This window comes from Heterodontus francisci, chromosome 17 (assembly GCF_036365525.1).
Source record: "Heterodontus francisci isolate sHetFra1 chromosome 17, sHetFra1.hap1, whole genome shotgun sequence".
In the NCBI taxonomy this organism is placed as follows: domain Eukaryota; kingdom Metazoa; phylum Chordata; class Chondrichthyes; order Heterodontiformes; family Heterodontidae; genus Heterodontus; species Heterodontus francisci.
The window spans coordinates 43,742,920-43,761,501 of record NC_090387.1 but is presented as its reverse complement, the minus strand read 5'-3'; the positions used below and the strand labels follow the sequence as shown (position 1 = coordinate 43,761,501).

General features: G+C 42.5%; 1 protein-coding gene across 1 annotated transcript in view; it reads left to right on the top strand.

Annotated features, from left to right (window-relative positions):
• Window positions 1–887: 887 nt before the first annotated feature.
• Window positions 888–18,582, top strand: part of uri1 (URI1 prefoldin like chaperone) — a 63,593-nt gene continuing 45,898 nt past the window's right edge. The window contains exons 1-2 of the mRNA XM_068049347.1: window positions 888–1,263; window positions 16,550–16,584. Coding sequence (XP_067905448.1) covers window positions 1,177–1,263; window positions 16,550–16,584 — 122 coding nt within the window. The 5' untranslated portion in view covers window positions 888–1,176. The remainder of the gene's footprint in view (window positions 1,264–16,549; window positions 16,585–18,582) is intronic.

The window sequence follows — 18,582 nt, the reverse complement described above, 5'->3', positions numbered from 1 at the left end:
GATTTGTTTGTCTGTGAATGACAAACCGCGATATCACAGCTGTGAGACAGTATTATTGAAAAAGGATAATTTTAATACGGAAGGAGAGAAGTTAATTTCCTCCTCTGTGCACAAGTGATTGCAACGTGCGTTTTAATTTCCTAGGGAATTCCAGTTTCATATTCTTGCTTTGCAGATGTATGGATATTAAGGATTAGAATAAGGAAAATCTCAACATCCTTTTCCTAGTGCATCCATATACTGATCCTCAATATCCTCTGTAGCAGTCAGCTTAAAAGCACTCCACTTGGAAGGACTGAAAAGCATTCAACCCGCATTTATGCAGCGCTTCTGGCAGATTCTGTGGAGATAGAAGCACAGTTAACGTTTCGTGTCAGTTACCCTTCTTCGGAACTGGTTGCAGTTCCAGTTTATTTCCCTTTCCCCGAAACGTTAACTCTGTTTCTCTCTCCACAGATGCTGCCTGACCTGCTGAGTATTTCCAGCATTTCTTGTTTTTATTTCAGATTTCCAGCATCCTGCAGTATTTTGCTTTTATTTATGCAGCGCTTCTTTGGTAGTACACGAAACTTATGCAGCATGTGTTAACAGGAGAATACAGGTAGTCATCACAAGGACAATAACGTGAAACGACGGCACTTTAAAGTAGTTTTAAATTAATACCGGAGAGGGAAGGGAATATTTATATGATGCCAACACTGTGCGCTTTAGAATGGTGCTGCTTTCAGCACAGACACATCCAGTTTATTTCCCTTTCCCCAAACAACAGCGAAACTGTGCAACAGCTCGACGTACGTGCGGTGCTGTTACCTGCCCGTGTCACGTGCTCCTCCAGCGCGCGCTCCTCCTGTCACGTGCTCTCATTGACCTTCCTCCCTGCATCACGTGCTGCGCTCCGTGCCGACGCTGAGGAAGATGGCGCGGGCTGAGAGGCTCTGATGAGACGGAGCGGCTTCGTTGCGGGGAAAAAAATAAGCTGGGCTGAAGCTTGTGGGTTAATAATGCGAGTGTGAAATGTTTTCCGCTTCGACATTCTGGATGACAAGGCCTGCTTCCTCTATGCGGACGAGGAGTGAGGAGCTCTGTGGCTGCAGTTATCACACACATAAACATTTCTTTAGGACTCCCAGTTCCTGAGTGTTTGTCAAACAGCCGCTCGGCTCCGCTCTGAAGGAAATGGCAGACTCGCAGCATCGGCCCTGTGCCGCCGGCAAACCGCCTCGCTCCCAGCCTCTGACACGGCTCCGGGAAGAGCACGGAAAGGTAAAGGCCGTTGTGTTAAAGTCAGGCGGAGAGTTTGAAGAATGAGGAGACGGAGCCGCGGCCGCGACCTCGGCTGGAATGGTTTTCTCGGGCCCTTGAGCCCAGGTTTTTTAAAGGGATGGCGCCGCATTACTTCAAATGTAACGGGTCCACCCACTAACCCGTTACAACCTGTTTCCTGACCACTAAGCCAGTGTAACTCTGCCACCCCTTCCCCCAAGTACAGCGGGGACTTTGCTGCTACACTTTGGCTCTCAGTTCCGGTTCTGTTATTTGTACTGATTAAAGGGGCTTTGGTCCCGTTCGGGTAGAAATTTCTCCTCAGTGTCGCGGGTACATTTTTCAAGAGAGAAAAAGAACTGGGTGGGCATTTGATTAGAAACCGCGTGCGTTACAGAAACTACAGTGAGAGTTTCGAATTAAACACAATCGAAACTGAAAGAATAAACACTCGGCTGCACCTTTAAATCTTGACTTCTGATGTCAAGCTGCTTAAATTTTTCTAGAACTTTCTTTCGTTTACTCTTGCCATCAGCGAGATAAGTAACATAATACTTAACAAAAATAAACTGCTTCCTACTTTTGATAGCTAAACGAAACAGTTGTCCAGTATCCCTCTACGCGAAAAGTTTTATTCGTAAATGTTTAAATATTGGACATAAATTTAATCTCGTAAATCTCATTGAAACTTAAAATTGTGAGGGTAGATGCTGAGAGGTTGCTTTCCCCAAACTGAAGAGTCTAGAGCTAAGAAGCATTGTTTCCGGATAAGGGGTCAATTGTTTAAGACTGAGATGAGGAATTTTTAAAAAATAGTTATTCAGCACAGAAACAGGCCCTTTAGCCCACCATGTCCGCGCTGGCCATCTATCACCTATCTATTCTAATCCCATTTTCCAGCACTTGGCCCGTAGCCTTGTATGCTGTGGCGTTTTAAGTGCTCATCTAAATACTTCTTAAATGTTGAGGGTTCCTGCCTTTACCACCCCATCAGGCAGTGTGTTCCAGATTGCAACCACCCTGTGGGTGAAAACATTTTTCCTCAAATCCCCTCTAAACCTCCTGCCCCTTACCTTAAAGCTATGCCCAGTGGTTATTGACATCTCCGCTAACGGAAAAAGTTTCTTCCTATCTATGCCCCTCATAATTTAGTATACCTCAATCAGGTCCCCTCTCAGCCTTCTCTGTTCTAAGGGAAACAACCCTAGCCTATCTAGTCTCTCTTCAGAGTTGAAATGCTCCAGCCCAAGCAACATCCTGGTGAATCTCCTCTGCACCCTCTCCAGTGCAATCACATCCTTCCTATAGTGTGGTGACCAGAACTGTACTCAGTACTCCAGCTGTGGTCTAACTAGTGTTTTATACAGCTCCATCATAACCTCCCTGCTCTCATATTCTATGCCTCAGCTAATAAAGGCAAGTATCCCATATGCCTTCCTAACCACCTTATCTACCTTTGCTGCTGCCTTCAGTGATCTATGGGCAAGTACACCAAGGTCCCTCTGATGCACTGTACTTCCTGTGGTCCTATTTTAGTGTGAATATTTTGCATTCTGTACCCCAGAAGGCTGCTAATACTCGGTCCATGAGCATATTCAAGGCTGAGATAGATATTTGGACTCTAGGGGAATCATTGGATATGGAGATCGGGCAGGAAAGTGAAATGGAGGTCGAAGATCAACCATCATCTTGAATGGTGGAGGGGGCTTGAGGAGCCATATGGACTCCTATTTATCTTGCTTAATACTATCTGCTAAATTTAGGTTGATTCTGACTGTCATGTTCATGCCTGATTTTTATGTAACGTTTAATTTTGTTCCCTCCAATTTTCTTCAGCTTTTATCACTTCCAAAGATATTGTGCCAGATTTTGCTGTGCGCGCCGTTCGTTCAACTTGCACTTGCCCATAGACTTTCAGTGGGGTTTCACATGCAAAATTGCTGTCAGCCACACAGTGCAATATCCTGTACAGGGAATGTGGGACCCATGTGAATAGGACAAGCAACTGTATCTCTTCAGATGATCACATTGAAGTGCAAAGTCTGAAGCATCAGTTGCAATAGTTAATTCAACGTTAAGTAAGGTACTGAAAGTGAAAGAGAGGATAAGATAGATTGGATTAGGGGAAAGCAGGAAAAATATTTTCTAATTTTGAAAAAAATTCTAGCAATAATTAAGAGCTGAAGCAATGTGACTCCACTTGTAAAAGTAAATTTTTGATGCCGAAGGTTGTTTGGCTGTAATTTAGACTGACCATGCCATTAAACTTGTACTTAGACTGAAATGAACAAGCCCTAACCTTTTTTGGGTGAAATTAGTCCATATCTGAGCTAAGTACTAGATTGTCTCACCATTCAATAGATTTGAAAGGTGAGCTAGATAGTGAGATGCTGTTTTCGGGAGGTTTACTGAGGAATGTTGCAATTTGGATGGCAACTTCCAGAATTCTGCATTTTTTTTTTATTTAACTGTGCATGTGGGGTCTCTGGAAGCTTGTTGGCCTCACTGTTAGTTTCACAGCAAAATCTGGCCCATAGATGCATACTAAGTATGGAGCTACAGGTTCCAGTTATCCTCATAATTCTTCCAAATGGTAGTTGTGTATGAGCCTGACTGTTGGTATGCTGTTCAGCTGGGGGAGACTGGCATGCCTACTACTTTCTTACTATGCTCACATTCAGCAGGGAATGCTGAATAGCAATGAGGAACTGTGACTCAAGTTGATTTTACACCTCAAAAGAGCCCATAATTTGCACTGAAGCCAATGGGAGCATACTGACCACTGTACCATTTAAGCTTAGTTAACTCATTATACCCAAACTTAGGTATGTCCTGACCTGTATGGCTAAGCTCTGGACAAACTCTTTGAACCACTGTGGACATTTTTTCGTTTTAATTATTTGACAAATTGGTCTAATAATTTATAAATAGGATTAGTTGGTTTATTTGCTTTCTCAAAATTACACAGTAGGAAATCGTTGTATGGCAGTTGATCCAAAAGGTCGAGAAAGATGAGCAGTTGATTTGTAAGATCATGCTTTAAGAGGGCGTCATTTCATGGTTGACACTGCCTTTATGCATTTTGTCTAATACTTTTGTTTTTAGTGAGTTTAATGATGACTGACATAAGTGGGTGCAGAGGAAGAGAAAACTGATTTTAAGGAGTTATTGAGCCAAACTAATAGAGGGGATTTGATGTGCAAAGTGAAAATTACATCATAACTGAAGTACTTGGATGAATAACTGACAGTAATATTCTTACATGTTGCAAATTAATCTGCAATTGTCAAATATTCATAAACTGGCATTTTTCTAAATCGAGGCAAGTAAATTGCAGTGGCTATCCGTATAAATGAGGTAATTCCATTCTGTTGCATATTTCATTGCTCGGACCAGATTATAACATGGAGTATATTGTATCAAGTTCAATGATGAACTATTACGCGAGTAAAAGTGTGTAATGTGATCAACAGAAAACAAGCAAAAAGGGGCACAAAATTCAATTTCAGTAAATATAGAATATTCTACTTCAGAAGCTAACGAGTTACCAAAATAATCAGTTCTTTCTTTTGGTATATTTAAGCAATTAACAGTTGTTTCCTTTCCTCTGTGCTTCTAAATGTTTGCATTAGGATCTAATACTTTGTTTATGCTGGATCTCAGTTAAATTTGATGTTTGAATTCAAGATGTAGCTCAATTCACTGCTTACATTGTACTTACTCTGGAATTTCTCGAGCAGTATTCAGATGAGTGCATTCCTTGATTTGCTTGTACATTGATGCATTTGCACACCTGGACACTACAGAACATTTTTAAAATTGATTTAGTCTACCAATTTTATTCAAATATAGCATTTTTAATGTGAGCAGGTCATTCATGCATTTATTAGTGATGCCCTTGAGGTGGGGGTGGCCTTGCAGTCGTTGTGGTGACATTGAACTGCGACCTTACTGGCCTGGATTTTGTAGTCAGCAACGAAACTACGATGCTCATTGCTGACCTCAAAAGATCTAGCACACTCTGGTGTGGTTTTTTTCCCCCTTTACTGACAGTTCACAACTGGTGCCAGGTCAAGGGGATGTCTTGGCATACAGCGGTAGTGATGTCAACAAGCAGGTAGGTAGCCAAACGTGTCGAAGTATTCACCCACTGCAAACCAGGAAGTTAAAAGCACTCCGTATCCTTTTGAGATAAATTTTCAGATAGTGAAACAAATGATTAGATTAAGAAAGTAGCTAAGATATAGATAAACAAATGCTTTCAAAATATTTTTTTTTAAAGTTCATTATGGAGAAATTTCGCATTGCACAAATATAAAATTAGCCTTTCGGGGTCAGTAAGGATGTTTAGCAGTAATTATGAAATTAGTACACCATTAAAAATCCAGTTTAACCTCATTCAACAAGATTTAGCTTTTTCAAGGGTTTTACAGTGAACACTAACAGTGTAAAATTTCTCATCGGTTCATAAGATTTTCCATTGATTGAAGTCTGGAGAACCTCAACAGCACACCCTAATGAGAAGCGTAGAATCACTGACAAAAACTTTGGGAATTCCATGTTCTGCTCTTGCAGACTCAAGAAATTCAGTTTCAGTGGAGTAATGATAGCGAGCGCTGTCAATTTTGCCATCATTACTATTGCAAAATCCAGGCCATTGGTTTGACCAAAACAAATGTTAGACCCACATGGCAGTTCTCTGCATATGTAGATATGTCTGTATAGCAAATATAACCAGTGGTGAAGCTGTTGTGTGGAAACCAAGTATATTTTGTAAACGTTGAATTGTCTCAATTTATTTCAGTATTAAAACTCCATGCTAAGAATTTTCAGTTATCCTTAAAATGCAGATTTTACATATTTGCAGTGAATAACTAAACAAACTGTAGAAGATAGTTGTGTTTATTCTCGTTTTCAAGGCAAAATGTATGATGTATAATACTTTGAAGTTCACCAATCTGTATATTTGTCATTAACATGTATTTGCAGTATAATTTCTTTTCATTCTGGAAGTCTGTAAATCCTATTTAATCATGGGCTGCGGCTATGTTACTATTTGCCCCAGCTATTTCTGTTTTAAGTTTACCAATTAAAATTTGGTTACTTTATTTTCAAGATTTATTTGTTTTATCTTGCCATGTTCCTGAAATTGGCTAATTGTCTTCAAAATGTTTCCTGCAGCTATAAGAATAGGGTGCTTACGCCAAAGGTAACTTTGTGACTAATGCCCCTCTGTTCTTGCCTGAAAATAACCATAAAGGCTGTGGTGGGTAAAGTCCATATTTCTTTCACATCCAGGGACAGTATGTGCTGCAAATTTATTACTCTTAGAAACCACCTGAAATCTGTTAAGGCACTTGAGTTTAACAATATGTGTTGACGACCTTTGGTTTTAAACAACAGAATGTGGTTGGTTATGCAGTCTTGTTCAGCTGGAAGTGTTTGATCTGTTGTGTCCTCAAGTGCTCTTTAACCTGTATCAATGTCACTTCATTTGTCAATGCTCTTTTTTTTGTATTTGGGTAAATAACTCTATGTTTCCCTCCCTCTGAGATTGAACCATCATGATGACCTTTAAATGTTTTCAAAGAACCAACATGATGCTTCTAACTATTTTCTCTAACTCATGGATTTCATTTTGATGAACTATGGACCATCCTCTGGTCCTAAGTATTACAAAGAGAAATGGTTTCCACTGTATCAAATCATTTTAAGGTAAATATGCTATGCCAACCTGGAGCTTTTGTCTCTACTACATTTTTAAAAACAGGGTAATCACTGAATCCAAAACCAGATCACAGTGCCAGGTTGTCCATGCATTGTGCTGTCAATATTACTAGGAAAACAAGTGCTCCCTGATCCAGGATGGTAATTAAGCAAAATTAATTGCTCCCATATATTTTTTTTTTCATGACCTGCAGCCACAGAGCTCCTCGCTCCTCGTCTGCATTGAGCATGTGAATCATCGCAAGGTTTATCTCCTTCACTTATTTCTAGCCATATAATTTCTAAGTCTGTTGCTAGTAAAATATACTCCAGCTATTTTTCAATTTCTTCAATACAACATCAGGCACTGTATCTGGAAATCATTCCAAGTTCCCAGTACTATGTTAAGAGGGACATTTATTTTCCCCTGATTTTTAACCTCACTTTAAATTTGTTAACTTTAAGACTCCGCATTGGGATGAGTTGCATCATGTTGATTTAGTCTGCCTCCCAACCTTTAGTGAAAATATGTTCAGCTCTGCCAATCTCATGAGTATTGCCCAAGTTGTGAAATAATTTCTCTGAGCTCCTTTTTTGAAGATAAGGTGGTAAAGATAGCACATGACATTTCAAATGTGACTTCAATAGAAAAATACAAAAACATTAGCGTTATTTGTTTTAACCTGTACCTCAATATCCTTAAGATAGGTCCAGCCTGTGTTCCAGCCAGCCTGCAGCTCTTGAAGGCAGCCTGCAGCTCTTGAAGGGGAGCTGCACTCATTAGAAAGAAGCTACTGCTGACTATGTTATGCGATTGGATGCAAGTAGAAACTAAATAAATGGAGCACCAGGTGGGGAGAGAGGCCATATTGTCACAGGGGGCTGAGAGGCCCTCGATGAACACCCTTTGAAGGAAATTGGAGCAGCTGGCCAGGGAAGACGACTCTTGAGCTTGGCTCTGAGTACATGGCAGCAGTGCCGCAAAATGTTCAGCGACCTCGCAGGTTGTCGAGGCCAGTGAATGCATCTTCAAAGGACGACTAAATTCTTGCACTGCTCAGTGCACCACACCTCTGTCACTCACCCAGCAGCAAGTCAGGACTCAGTCCTAGCATTCTCGCGTTGCTCCTCATCATCTAAAACCTTTCAATGGTGCAAGTTCCACACTCACCCCTCTCAGCGTCTATCTATTTCTAGCTATTCAGCTATCGCAGGAACGTCACCCAAACACATTGCAACACGCTCGCAGACATTCTTCCCCGCCCACCACCTCCACCATTGTAGGAAGCAGAGCGGAACCGGTGGAGGCTGGGCACAGCTACGTCTCCTGAACCCCATTGTGGAGATGGTGCTGTGCATCATGGGGCCAACTAACAGAGCCTGCCGCATCCAGCGTCGCTGAGAACATTAACGGTATGTTCCTTCTCAGCATCCACCTCACCCTCTTCCTACAATCTGGCATGAAGTGCAAGCTGCTGATGGTGTGACTTTGAACCTCATGCTTTCCACTCCACTTTCCCTCATTTCAATCATTCTGATTTTCTGCTTTCAGACACCCAAGAACTGGAGCCTATCCACCCACAGCAGGCTCAGGAGGAAGGGCAGGAGCAACACCACAGCGCTGATGAAGAAGCACCATCCCTTGATCTGATAGTTGCAGCCACCAGCTCAGAACTTTAGACGGTAATACAGAGTCGGGATTTGCATGCGGTGAGTCACCAGGCAGGAGTGGTGTGCCAGCTCACCGGAGTGCGAGGCCACAGAAAAGTACTGCTACACGGGGTTCACATGAGGATTTTGGGGCAGCACTGTTGGTGCATTGGCAGGCCTGCCAAACAGCCTCTTGCTGTCAAGGAACATGGAGGAGTCTGGCTCTAACGTGACATAGGGCATTGTGCAGAGCATGGAGTCCATCCTTGCCCATGTGGAAATGGTAGCCAACTCCATGATGGCACTTGTGGACCCAGCATGATGCAGGGTCTTGTGGCTGTTATCTTGGCTGCTATGCAGTACAGGCAGAAGCAACCCACTATATCAGTGTTGTAGTGGAAGCTGGGGCAGAGGTCATGAGATTCATGTTTTCTGCCATGTAGACTCAGACTGCTCCCATAATGGCTGGGGATCTCAGTGCTGAAAGGGACATGTAGGGTCTTGTGCCAGTCCAGCAGTCTCTCCAGATTTCTTGGATTACTGAGGCAGCACCCTGGGGGACTGGCAGTGACACCGTGGCGCATGAACCTGCTGTCCTCAGGATAATCCTCCTCCTACCATTGCCACTCTGCCAGTGCCCTTGCTGATGCCTCTCAGCCAGGCAGCCCAGACAACTGCAGTGCATGTGGAGGTGGTGCAGTCTGAAGCTGGACCCTCAAGGCCCAGAGCTGCTTGAAGGCGACCTACAAGGCCATCTGCTGTCTCCCCCAGTGAAAGTCAGCAGCCTTCTACCAGCTAAGCTGTGGACACTGGCTTAGCACTGTATAGGAGCACTAGATCAGATAAAGGCACCCACAAGACGGGCACTAAGGAAATGCACAAGGGTGAATAGGTTATTTTTCTTTGTATAATTTGATGTGTTCGATAGTCACGGAAAGGTTTCATTTGGTGGCTTTTATTGCAAGATTTTGGTGCTGTGATGTGACATCGCAGATGGATGGGAAGGTGGGAAATCGTTGAGCCATGGTGGTGAAGGGTTGATGCCTCAGGTAAGCAGAGACTGAGGTAGGCACACACCGACAACCCATCTGAAGTGAAGGTGTCCTGGATACCTCTTCCTCTTTCTGTTCCTCCTCCCTCTCCTGAGGAGTCCTCTGGTGGCAGTGGTTGCACCCTCATAATAGCGAGCTTGTGGAAGATGCAGCAGACCGCAACGAACTTGCAGACACTCCTCAGCGGTCCAGGCAGTGGAACCGTTGATTAAGAACGCTGATGGTCTGCTCCACGATGTTTCTGGTGGTGGTGGCATGGCTGTCATTGTGCACTTGTCCTCATGTGGTAGGATGGCGGCAAGGCGTCAACAGCCACGTATAAAGGAAATATCCCTTTTTAAAAAAAATTCAGTCATGGGATGTGCGCGACGCAGGCCAGGCCAGCATTTATTGCCCATCCCTAATTACCCTTGAGAAGGTGGTGGTGAGCTGCCTTCTTGAACTGCTGCAGTCCATTTGGGGTAGGTACACCCACGGTGCTGTTAGGAAGGGAGTTCCAGGAATTTGACCCAGCGACAGTGAAGGAACGGCGATATAGTTCCAAGTCAGGATGGTGTGTGACTTGGAGGGGAACTTGCAGGTGGTGGTGTTCCCAAATATTTGCTGCCCTTGTCCTTCTGGTTGGTAGAGGTCGCGGGTTTGGAAGGTGCTGTCTAAGGAGCCTTGGTGCATTGCTGCAGTGCATCTTGTAGATGGTACACACTGCTGCCACTGTGGTGGTGGAGGGAGTGAATGTTTGTAGATGGTGTGACAATCAGGCGGGCTGCTTTGTCCTGGATGGTGTCGAGCTTCTTGAGTGTTGTTGGAGCTGCACCCATCCAGGCAAGTGGAGAGTATTCCATCACACTCCTGACTTGTGCCTTGTAGATGGTGGACAGGCTTTGGGGAGTCGGGAGGTGAGTTACTCGCCTCAGGATTCCTAGCCTCTGACCTGCTCTTGTAGCCATGGTATTTATATGGCTACTCCAGTTTAGTTTCTGGTCAATGGTAGCCCCTAGCATGTTGATAGTGGGGGATTCAGTGATGGTAATGCCGTTGAATGTCAAGGGGAGATGGTTAGATTCTCTCTTGTTGGAGTTGGTCATTGCCTAGCACTTGTGTGGCGCGAATGTTACTTGCCACTTGTCAGCCCAAGCCTGGATATTGTCCAAGCCTTGCTGCATTTCTACACGGACTGCTTCAGTATCTGAGGAGTCGCGAATAGTGCTGAAAATTGCGCAATCATCAGCGGACATCCCCACTTCTGACCTTATGATTGAAGGAAGGTCATTGATGAAGCAGCTGAAGATGCTTGGGCCTAGGACACTACCCTGAGGAACTCCTGCAGTGATGTCCTGGAGCTCAGATGATTGACCTCCAACAACCACAACCATCTTTCTTTGCGCTAGGCATGACTCCAGCCAGCGGAGGGTTTTCCCCCTGATTCCCATTGACCTCAGTTTTGCTAGGGCTCCTTGATGCCATACTCGGTCAAATGCTGCCTTGATGTCAAGGGCAGTCACTCTCACCTCACCTCTTGAGTTCAGCTCTTTTGTCCATGTTAGCAAACAGCCAGCCTCTGGTTCTTTGTCATGACCTGAAGATGGCAGTAATGGCAGACTGCCTCAGGGTGAAGACATTGTGACTGCTACCAGGATAGCAGGCATTCATTGACATAATGATTTGGGCATTGGCGCACACCCACTGCACATAATGAGGTGGAATCCCTTGTGGTTCCTGTACCTCTTTCCCCACCCCTCCCCCACCCTCTTGACATGTTGCACCCGCAGAGCCATGTGCATACAATCAAAGGCTCCCTGCACCATTGGGAATCCTGTTCTCCTGGCAAAACTGCGCCCCTGTTCATCCTCCTCTCTAGTTAGAGAGGAAATTATGAACTTGCCTCTCCTCGCACACAGGGCCTCTGCTACCTTTCAGATGCAGCCATGGATGGCGTACTGAGATATGTTCACAATGTCACCTGCTCTCACCTGGAAAGATCAGTGGCATAGAGGTTTGGCGTGACAGTGACTTTGAGGATTATTGGCAATGCTGTCCTTGCCCAGCTGTGACACTGCAGGTCCTGTTGAAGGAGGTGGCACAGAACATAAATATGAGCAAAAGTGGCCCTTTTGAGCCTGCTCCACCAATCACCAAGATTATGGCTGATCTACCTCAACTCCACTTGCCTGTACTATCCCCATATTCCTTAATTCCCTTAGAACCCAAAAATCTATCGACGACTTTCTTGAATGTACTCAACGACTGGGGTTCTCTACCCTAGAGCTGTGGATGCTCAAAGATTCACAGTCCTTTGAGTGAAGAAGTTTCTCTGCGTTAAATGGCTGTCATCTTATGCTGATTCTGTGACCCTGTGTTGCAGATTCCCAAGCCAAAGAACAGTTTCTCAACATCGACCCTGTTGAGCCCCTTAAATTTTTTAATGATTCTTTTAGATCACCTTTCATTCTAAATTTCAGGGAATATAGGCTTAGTCTATGCTGTATCTCCTCTTGGGACAATCTCCTGATCCCAGGTACAGTCTAGTGAACATTTAGGCTGTGCATGTCATTCCTTGGGTAAGGAGACCAAAGCTGCACACAGTTCTCTGGGTGTGGTCTCACCAATGCCTGTATAATGGTAAAAAGTCTTTACTCTAATACTCCAATCCCTTTGTAATAAAAGCTACTGTGCAATTTGCCTTCCTAATTGCTTGCTGTACCTGCATGTTAACTTTGTGATTCATGTTCAAGGACACTCGGGTCCCTCAATGCAATAATTTCCCAGTCTCTCGCCATTCAAAGAATATTCTGCTTTTTTTATTTTTCCTACTAAGTGGACCATTTCACACTTCATTGCATTGTATTGCGTCTGACACATTCTTACCCAGTCGCCCAACCTGTCTATATCCCTGTCTAGCCTCTTTGCATCCTCCTCATTGCTTTTTTCCCCTTAACTTTTTATTGTTAGCAAACTTGAATATGTTACACTCAATCCCCTCATCTTGCCCTTCATGTAGATTGTAACGAGCAGAAGCCCAAGTACTGATCTTTGTGATACTCCGCTCATTGCAATTTTCCCACCAAAAATGTCCCATTTATTCCTACTGTTTCTGTCCAATAACCAATCCTCAATCTGTTCTACTATATAACCCTAATCCCATGAGCCCTAATTTTGTGGCTTCTTATGCTTTTTGAAAATCCAAATGCACTCCATCCACAGGTTCCCCCTTATCCATCCTACTAGTTACATCCTCAAAAAAACTCTTAATCCATGTTGACTCTGCTTAATCATATTATGGTTTTCTAAGTGCCCTGTTACCTCATCTTTCATAGGTTATAGTATTTTGTCTACAACTGATATAGGCTAATTGGCCTATAATTCCCCTTCCTCCGTTTCTTAAATAGCAGTGTTATGGTTGCTACCTTCCAATCCTTGGGAACTGTTCTAGAATCTAAGGAATTCTGGAAGATTCAAACCAATTCCTCCACTATCTCTGCAGCTACCTCTTTTAAAATTCTAGAATACAGGTAGTCAGGTCTAGGGATTTTTGGCCACTTGATTCCCATCAATTTCTCCAGGACTATTTTTTTAATTATATTGATTTCTTTAAGTTCCTGATTCTGCCTCAATCCTTGGTTCCCCAGTATTTCCAGAATTTTTTTGTGTCTTCTACGATGAAGACAAACACAAAGTATTTGTTTAATGTTTCTGCCATTTCTTATTCCCCATTATAATTTCACCTGTCTCTGCCTGTAATGGATCCATGTTTACTTTCACTAATCTCTGCCTCGTTACAATTTTTAAAATGTCTCTTGCTAGTCTACTCTCATTCTTATTTCTTTCCTCATCAATTTCTTGGTCCTTCTGCCAAATTCGAAACCTCCCAATCCTCAGACTCGCTGTTCTATTTTTGGAACATTACAAGCCTCTTCCTTTTGATCTAATACTATCTTTAGCTCTGTGACAACCTCCTTGGTGAATCACAAGCACTTGCAGACATTGCTGCTGGCTGAGGTGAGGATGGGACAGGTGCTCGCTGAAAACCTGTGGTGAATGGGGCCCTCTGTGGAAGCCCTCCTCTTCCCCCTCTGCACAGAGCTTCCCCCCTCAGCAGTCTCTGCTCCAGTTGTCTGTCGTGTTGCAGAGCCAAAGGTACTGCACCTGCAGCCCCCATACCTGTTGTAGCCTTTGTGTGGACAGGTCACCACATCTTTTGCCCTACCTGTGAGGATGCAGCAACACTCCTGGCCAAATCCAATAATTCATCACAACACCTCCAAAAACACTCCACAGTACTTCCACAAACTTTGCAATAGCAGACGCAAGTCTAAAGAACCTCACCTGCAAGTTAGATGGCTGCTCCTTTAAATAGCAATAGTGCAGGGTCGACAGTCAGCTGTGAGTGATGAGCACAGGCGTTCGCTGGAGCTGCACGGTCCAAGTTTCAAAAATGTATCAAATCAGCTGGAATAAGAGACTGTTTTGTCAAATGTACAAAATATACAAATTGAAATAAATTTATATAACCATCAGGACCCTGAGGAGTATAACTCCTGAAGTTATCATCAGAACCAGCATTGTTTGTAATGTAAATGCAACTTTATTCATTAGCGTTTGTGCAGAAAAAATGTTCTGATTATCTGTCATTGTGAACTTATGTAAAGTTGCTGTAAATGGAGTTTACAAGTAACCATGTATGGCTAAATAATGCCTTCAAGTTTGTGCATTGGCGCTCCTTAGATGCAAGTGGTGGAATTTTGAGTTCTAATTAACAATTCCTGTTTATTATATTAGAAGTACTGATAAACTTTGTCCTTTCCCTCCTGCACTCCTCCAGTTCTTGTGGCAACTTATGTTCATGTTTTTTAAAAAGTTTTAAGTATAACAGAAAAAAAATGCATTTATGTAGTCCATTTCATGACCGTGTAATTACCTCAACTTCATGGCCAGTGAAGTTTTTTTTTGAAGTGTAATGTCATGACTGAATTTTTGAAGCTTTGCTTCACTGGATTTTTGTCTCTTTCATATATTTGATTTGCTTTGGACTGGAGATGGCGACCAAAGCGTAGCTAACTGGGAAACAGAGGGGTTCTTCATTTGGCTATGCTGGCCAACATGCAAGTGAATGCAGATTAAGACTTGACATCGCATGGACCAGTGGCCAGAAAGGAGTCGATTGACTTTTTCAGGAGAGATAGGAGAAAATTAGCCAAGTGGACTGGGGATTGGGGATGGCAGTGAGGAGGGATACAGTGCACCTGTTCCTTTAAAGCAGATTTTAGGAGTGGTGCATGGGGGAAAACTTTTACATGGAAGATAATTTTTCCCTATATCTTTTATCTTTTTGTGAAACCTCAGTAAAATCAGTACAGCAGTATGTATTAATGGTATTTATCTTTTTTCTTCATTTTTTTCTTGCTGTCCAGAAGATATTTATTGCCAATCTTCATACACAAGTATTGACATGATGTAGGCTATTGAGTCAGAAACGTTGCAGCTTAACCTGTTCCCTCATAACCTGATATTCTACATATGCACACTGCCAGTAGGAATTAATGGATAGTGATCAAAACTAGGGCTAATTTTTCATTTTCCCCTCTAGGGGTGTTGAGGTCAATTATAGCTTTTCTGCTCCAACTGAGTCAGTTAATTCACAACAGACCAGTAATTGAACAAGATAGTATTTCATAAGGGCACAACATGGTCTATGTCTTCACCTTGATACTGCATATATTAAGCAGCACATTTTTTAACCAGTTGAACAAGGATCTAATTAGCATGTGCAAAAATAACTTTGACCGTACATCCAAATTTTGTGGGAAGGAACATTTATGAAGGTGAATGGTTTTAAAATTTTTGCCAAAACCAAGGACGATATTTGGTTCTGTTCTAGCGCATTTCGATCCTTCCCTACCCTGTGGCATCAAGCTCAAGCTCCGAACCCTTTTGAAAGATGGATAGCCTGATCAGTTTGTTTTCTCCATCTCTCGAAGTTTGTGTGTTCTACTCTGACTCTACAGAAGAATTATGTCAAATTAATATAAACTTGTGTTGTACTTTTATAAATCTGCTACAATTTATATCAAATTTATTTGCCAATAGAATTGGAGACAAGTTAATAGACTTTTCATTCAAAGACACTTTTTTTTGGTTTGTTTGTCAAAATATTGTTACTAATCCATTCATTGCCAGATATAGCTCCTGGATTATTTCAATATGTTTAGGCTGTCATTTAAATTGCTGAATTTTCTTATCGGGGTTATTTATAAATAATATTTATAAAATATGCAGTAAGATTTTTTATTGGGGAGGAGGAAAGCTAAATTACAAATTATTGTATGTTTTTCATGCAATCATGTTTATATACTTAAAAGTTGACCTTGTTTACAGTAATCTAAGGACCTAACTGCTTAAAATCTTACTCAAATAAAGTGGTGTTAATAGCTTTCACGTGTAGCAATTAAGCCATTGTGAAATGAAGTGAAAGGGGAAAATCAATTCTTGATTCAAAATTTTCAGTGCCTCAGGAAAATGGGCAGCCATTTATCTGAGACTAATTTGTTCATGCTAAATATATGCTGTTAATGAGTGTTTTTGGATATTCAAACTGAGGCTAGCAAAATCATTTTTTTTAAATAACAACAATTGAGGGAGAAGAGCTAAAGTTCATTGTGAAAGTTTGTGAAAACAACAAAAGTCTGTCCATTTGTATTGCCTTCAGATGTTGTCATCTTGGTAGTCATCACACAGGAAAGTCCCATGGAAAAGCAGATTTGTTTCAGATACTTATTTTTTGATCAATTAAGTTGCAGTTGTTTGCTGTATTTTTTACAGTATGAACAGTCTTGGAATTCTTGACATTGCTTTTCATGAGCAGTTGTCTATTTTAATAACAGGTCATCTCAAGCTGCAAGGAAAAAATCCAGCACTGGTAAGTCCAAACATTTCAGTGAATATGCTTACTATTAAGTACTAAGATCTGTTAATTTTTTTGATTTTGTTTGTTATAGATGATAACCCATCAGTAGAAATTGAAAAATGTGGGAAAAAAACATGCACATTCTATAGACCTATACACATTAACAGTTGCACATTTTTTGCTTGTTTTTCTCTGGTACTTTATAGTAAACAAGTGATGTCAATATAGGAGAATATATAACTTTTTATTACTAACTCATAACTTGGTATTCCCAGTCTAACAGTTCATGAATGTCCTGTGCTTTGTAAATTGCCTAACTGAAGTTTCAAACATGTTCATAGAGATGAGTAGCTTTGTTTGTGCTTCAGACACCAGCTATAAATGCACTCAGGTTAAATTCTAAAATATTTACTTACAGACCAAACAATATTACCTTGACCTGGAGGGTAGATGTTGTGGTTTGCAGCTTTTGTGTTTCTAAGTTTGAGACCCCAGCTATTCTGTCTATCTTTGTTACATTGGTTATCACACAGAGGAATCCATTCTCTCTCTTACTCGGCATGTAAAGACTATCTGTTTGTGCAAGCCCTTTCTACACAACTTAGAGTCAGAACATTAGGTTACTAGCAGATACTTGCACAAACATATAGCGGCTTGAACAGAGCTCGCACTTTGCCCTGACAACAGTTACAAGATTACTGGGGAAAAATAGCTATTTGTGGTACAGATGGAGACCGTTTGACCCATCGAGTCTATGCTGGCTCTCCTTGGAGCAATCCAGTCTGTCCCACTCCCTGGCTCGATCCCTGTAGCCTTTTTTCCTTCAAGTGCCCATCCAGTTTCCTGCTGAAACAGTTGATTGTCTCCGCTGTGTTTTTAAAAAAAAAAAAAGTTCTTCCTTGCATTTCCCCATCATCTCTTGCCCAAAACCTTCAAACTGTGTCCCCTAATCCTTGTGCACTTAATAGGAATGGTATTTTCTTGTCTAACTTATCTATACCTGTCATAATCTTGTACATTTCTATGAAATTTCCCCTCAATCTCCTTTGCTCTAAGGAGAACAAACCCAGCTTTTCCAACCTAACCTTGTAAATAAAATCCCTCATCCCTGGAAGCATTCTGGTAAATCTCCTCTGCATGCTTTCAAGGATCCTCGCATCCTTTCTGAAGCGTGGTAACCGGAGCTGGACGCAGTACTCCTGCTGGGGCCCGACCAGAGCTTTATAAAGGTTTGGCATAACTTCCCTGCTTTTGTACTCATTGCCTCTAAGTTTATGTTTATCATCACCCTCTATAAAAACAAAGGTGACCGCGGTGACTGCAACAACTACCGTGGAACCTCCCTGCTCAGCATAGTGGGGAAAGTCTTCGCTCAAGTCGCTTTAAACAGGCTCCAGAAGCTGGCCGAGCGTGTCTACCCTGAGGCACAGTGTGGCTTTCGAGCAGAGAGATCAACCATTGACATACTGTTCTCCCTTCGTCAGCTACAGGAGAAATGCCGTGAACAACAGATGCCCCTCTACGTTGCTTTCATTGATCTCACCAAAGCCTTTGACCTCGTCAGCAGATGTGGTCTCTTCAGACTACTAGAAAAGATCGGATGTCCACCAAAGCTACTGAGCATCATCACCTCATTCCATGACAATATGAAAGGCACAATTCAGCATAGTGGCGCCTCATCAGACCCCTTTCCTATCCTGCGTTGCGTGTAACAGGGCTGTGCTCTCGGCACCCACACTGTTTGGGATTTTCTTCTCACTGCTGCTCTCACGTGCGTTCAAGTCTTCAGAAGAAGGAATTTTCCTCCACGCAAGATCAGGTGGCAGGTTGTTCAACCTTGCCCATCTAAGAGCGAAGTCCAAAGTACGGAAAGTCCTCATCAGGGAACTCCTCTTTGCTGACGATGCTGCATTAACATCTCACACTGAAGAGTGTATGCAGAGTCTCATCGACAGGTTTGCGGCTGCCTGCAATGAATTTGGCCTAACCATCAGCCTCAAGAAAACTAAC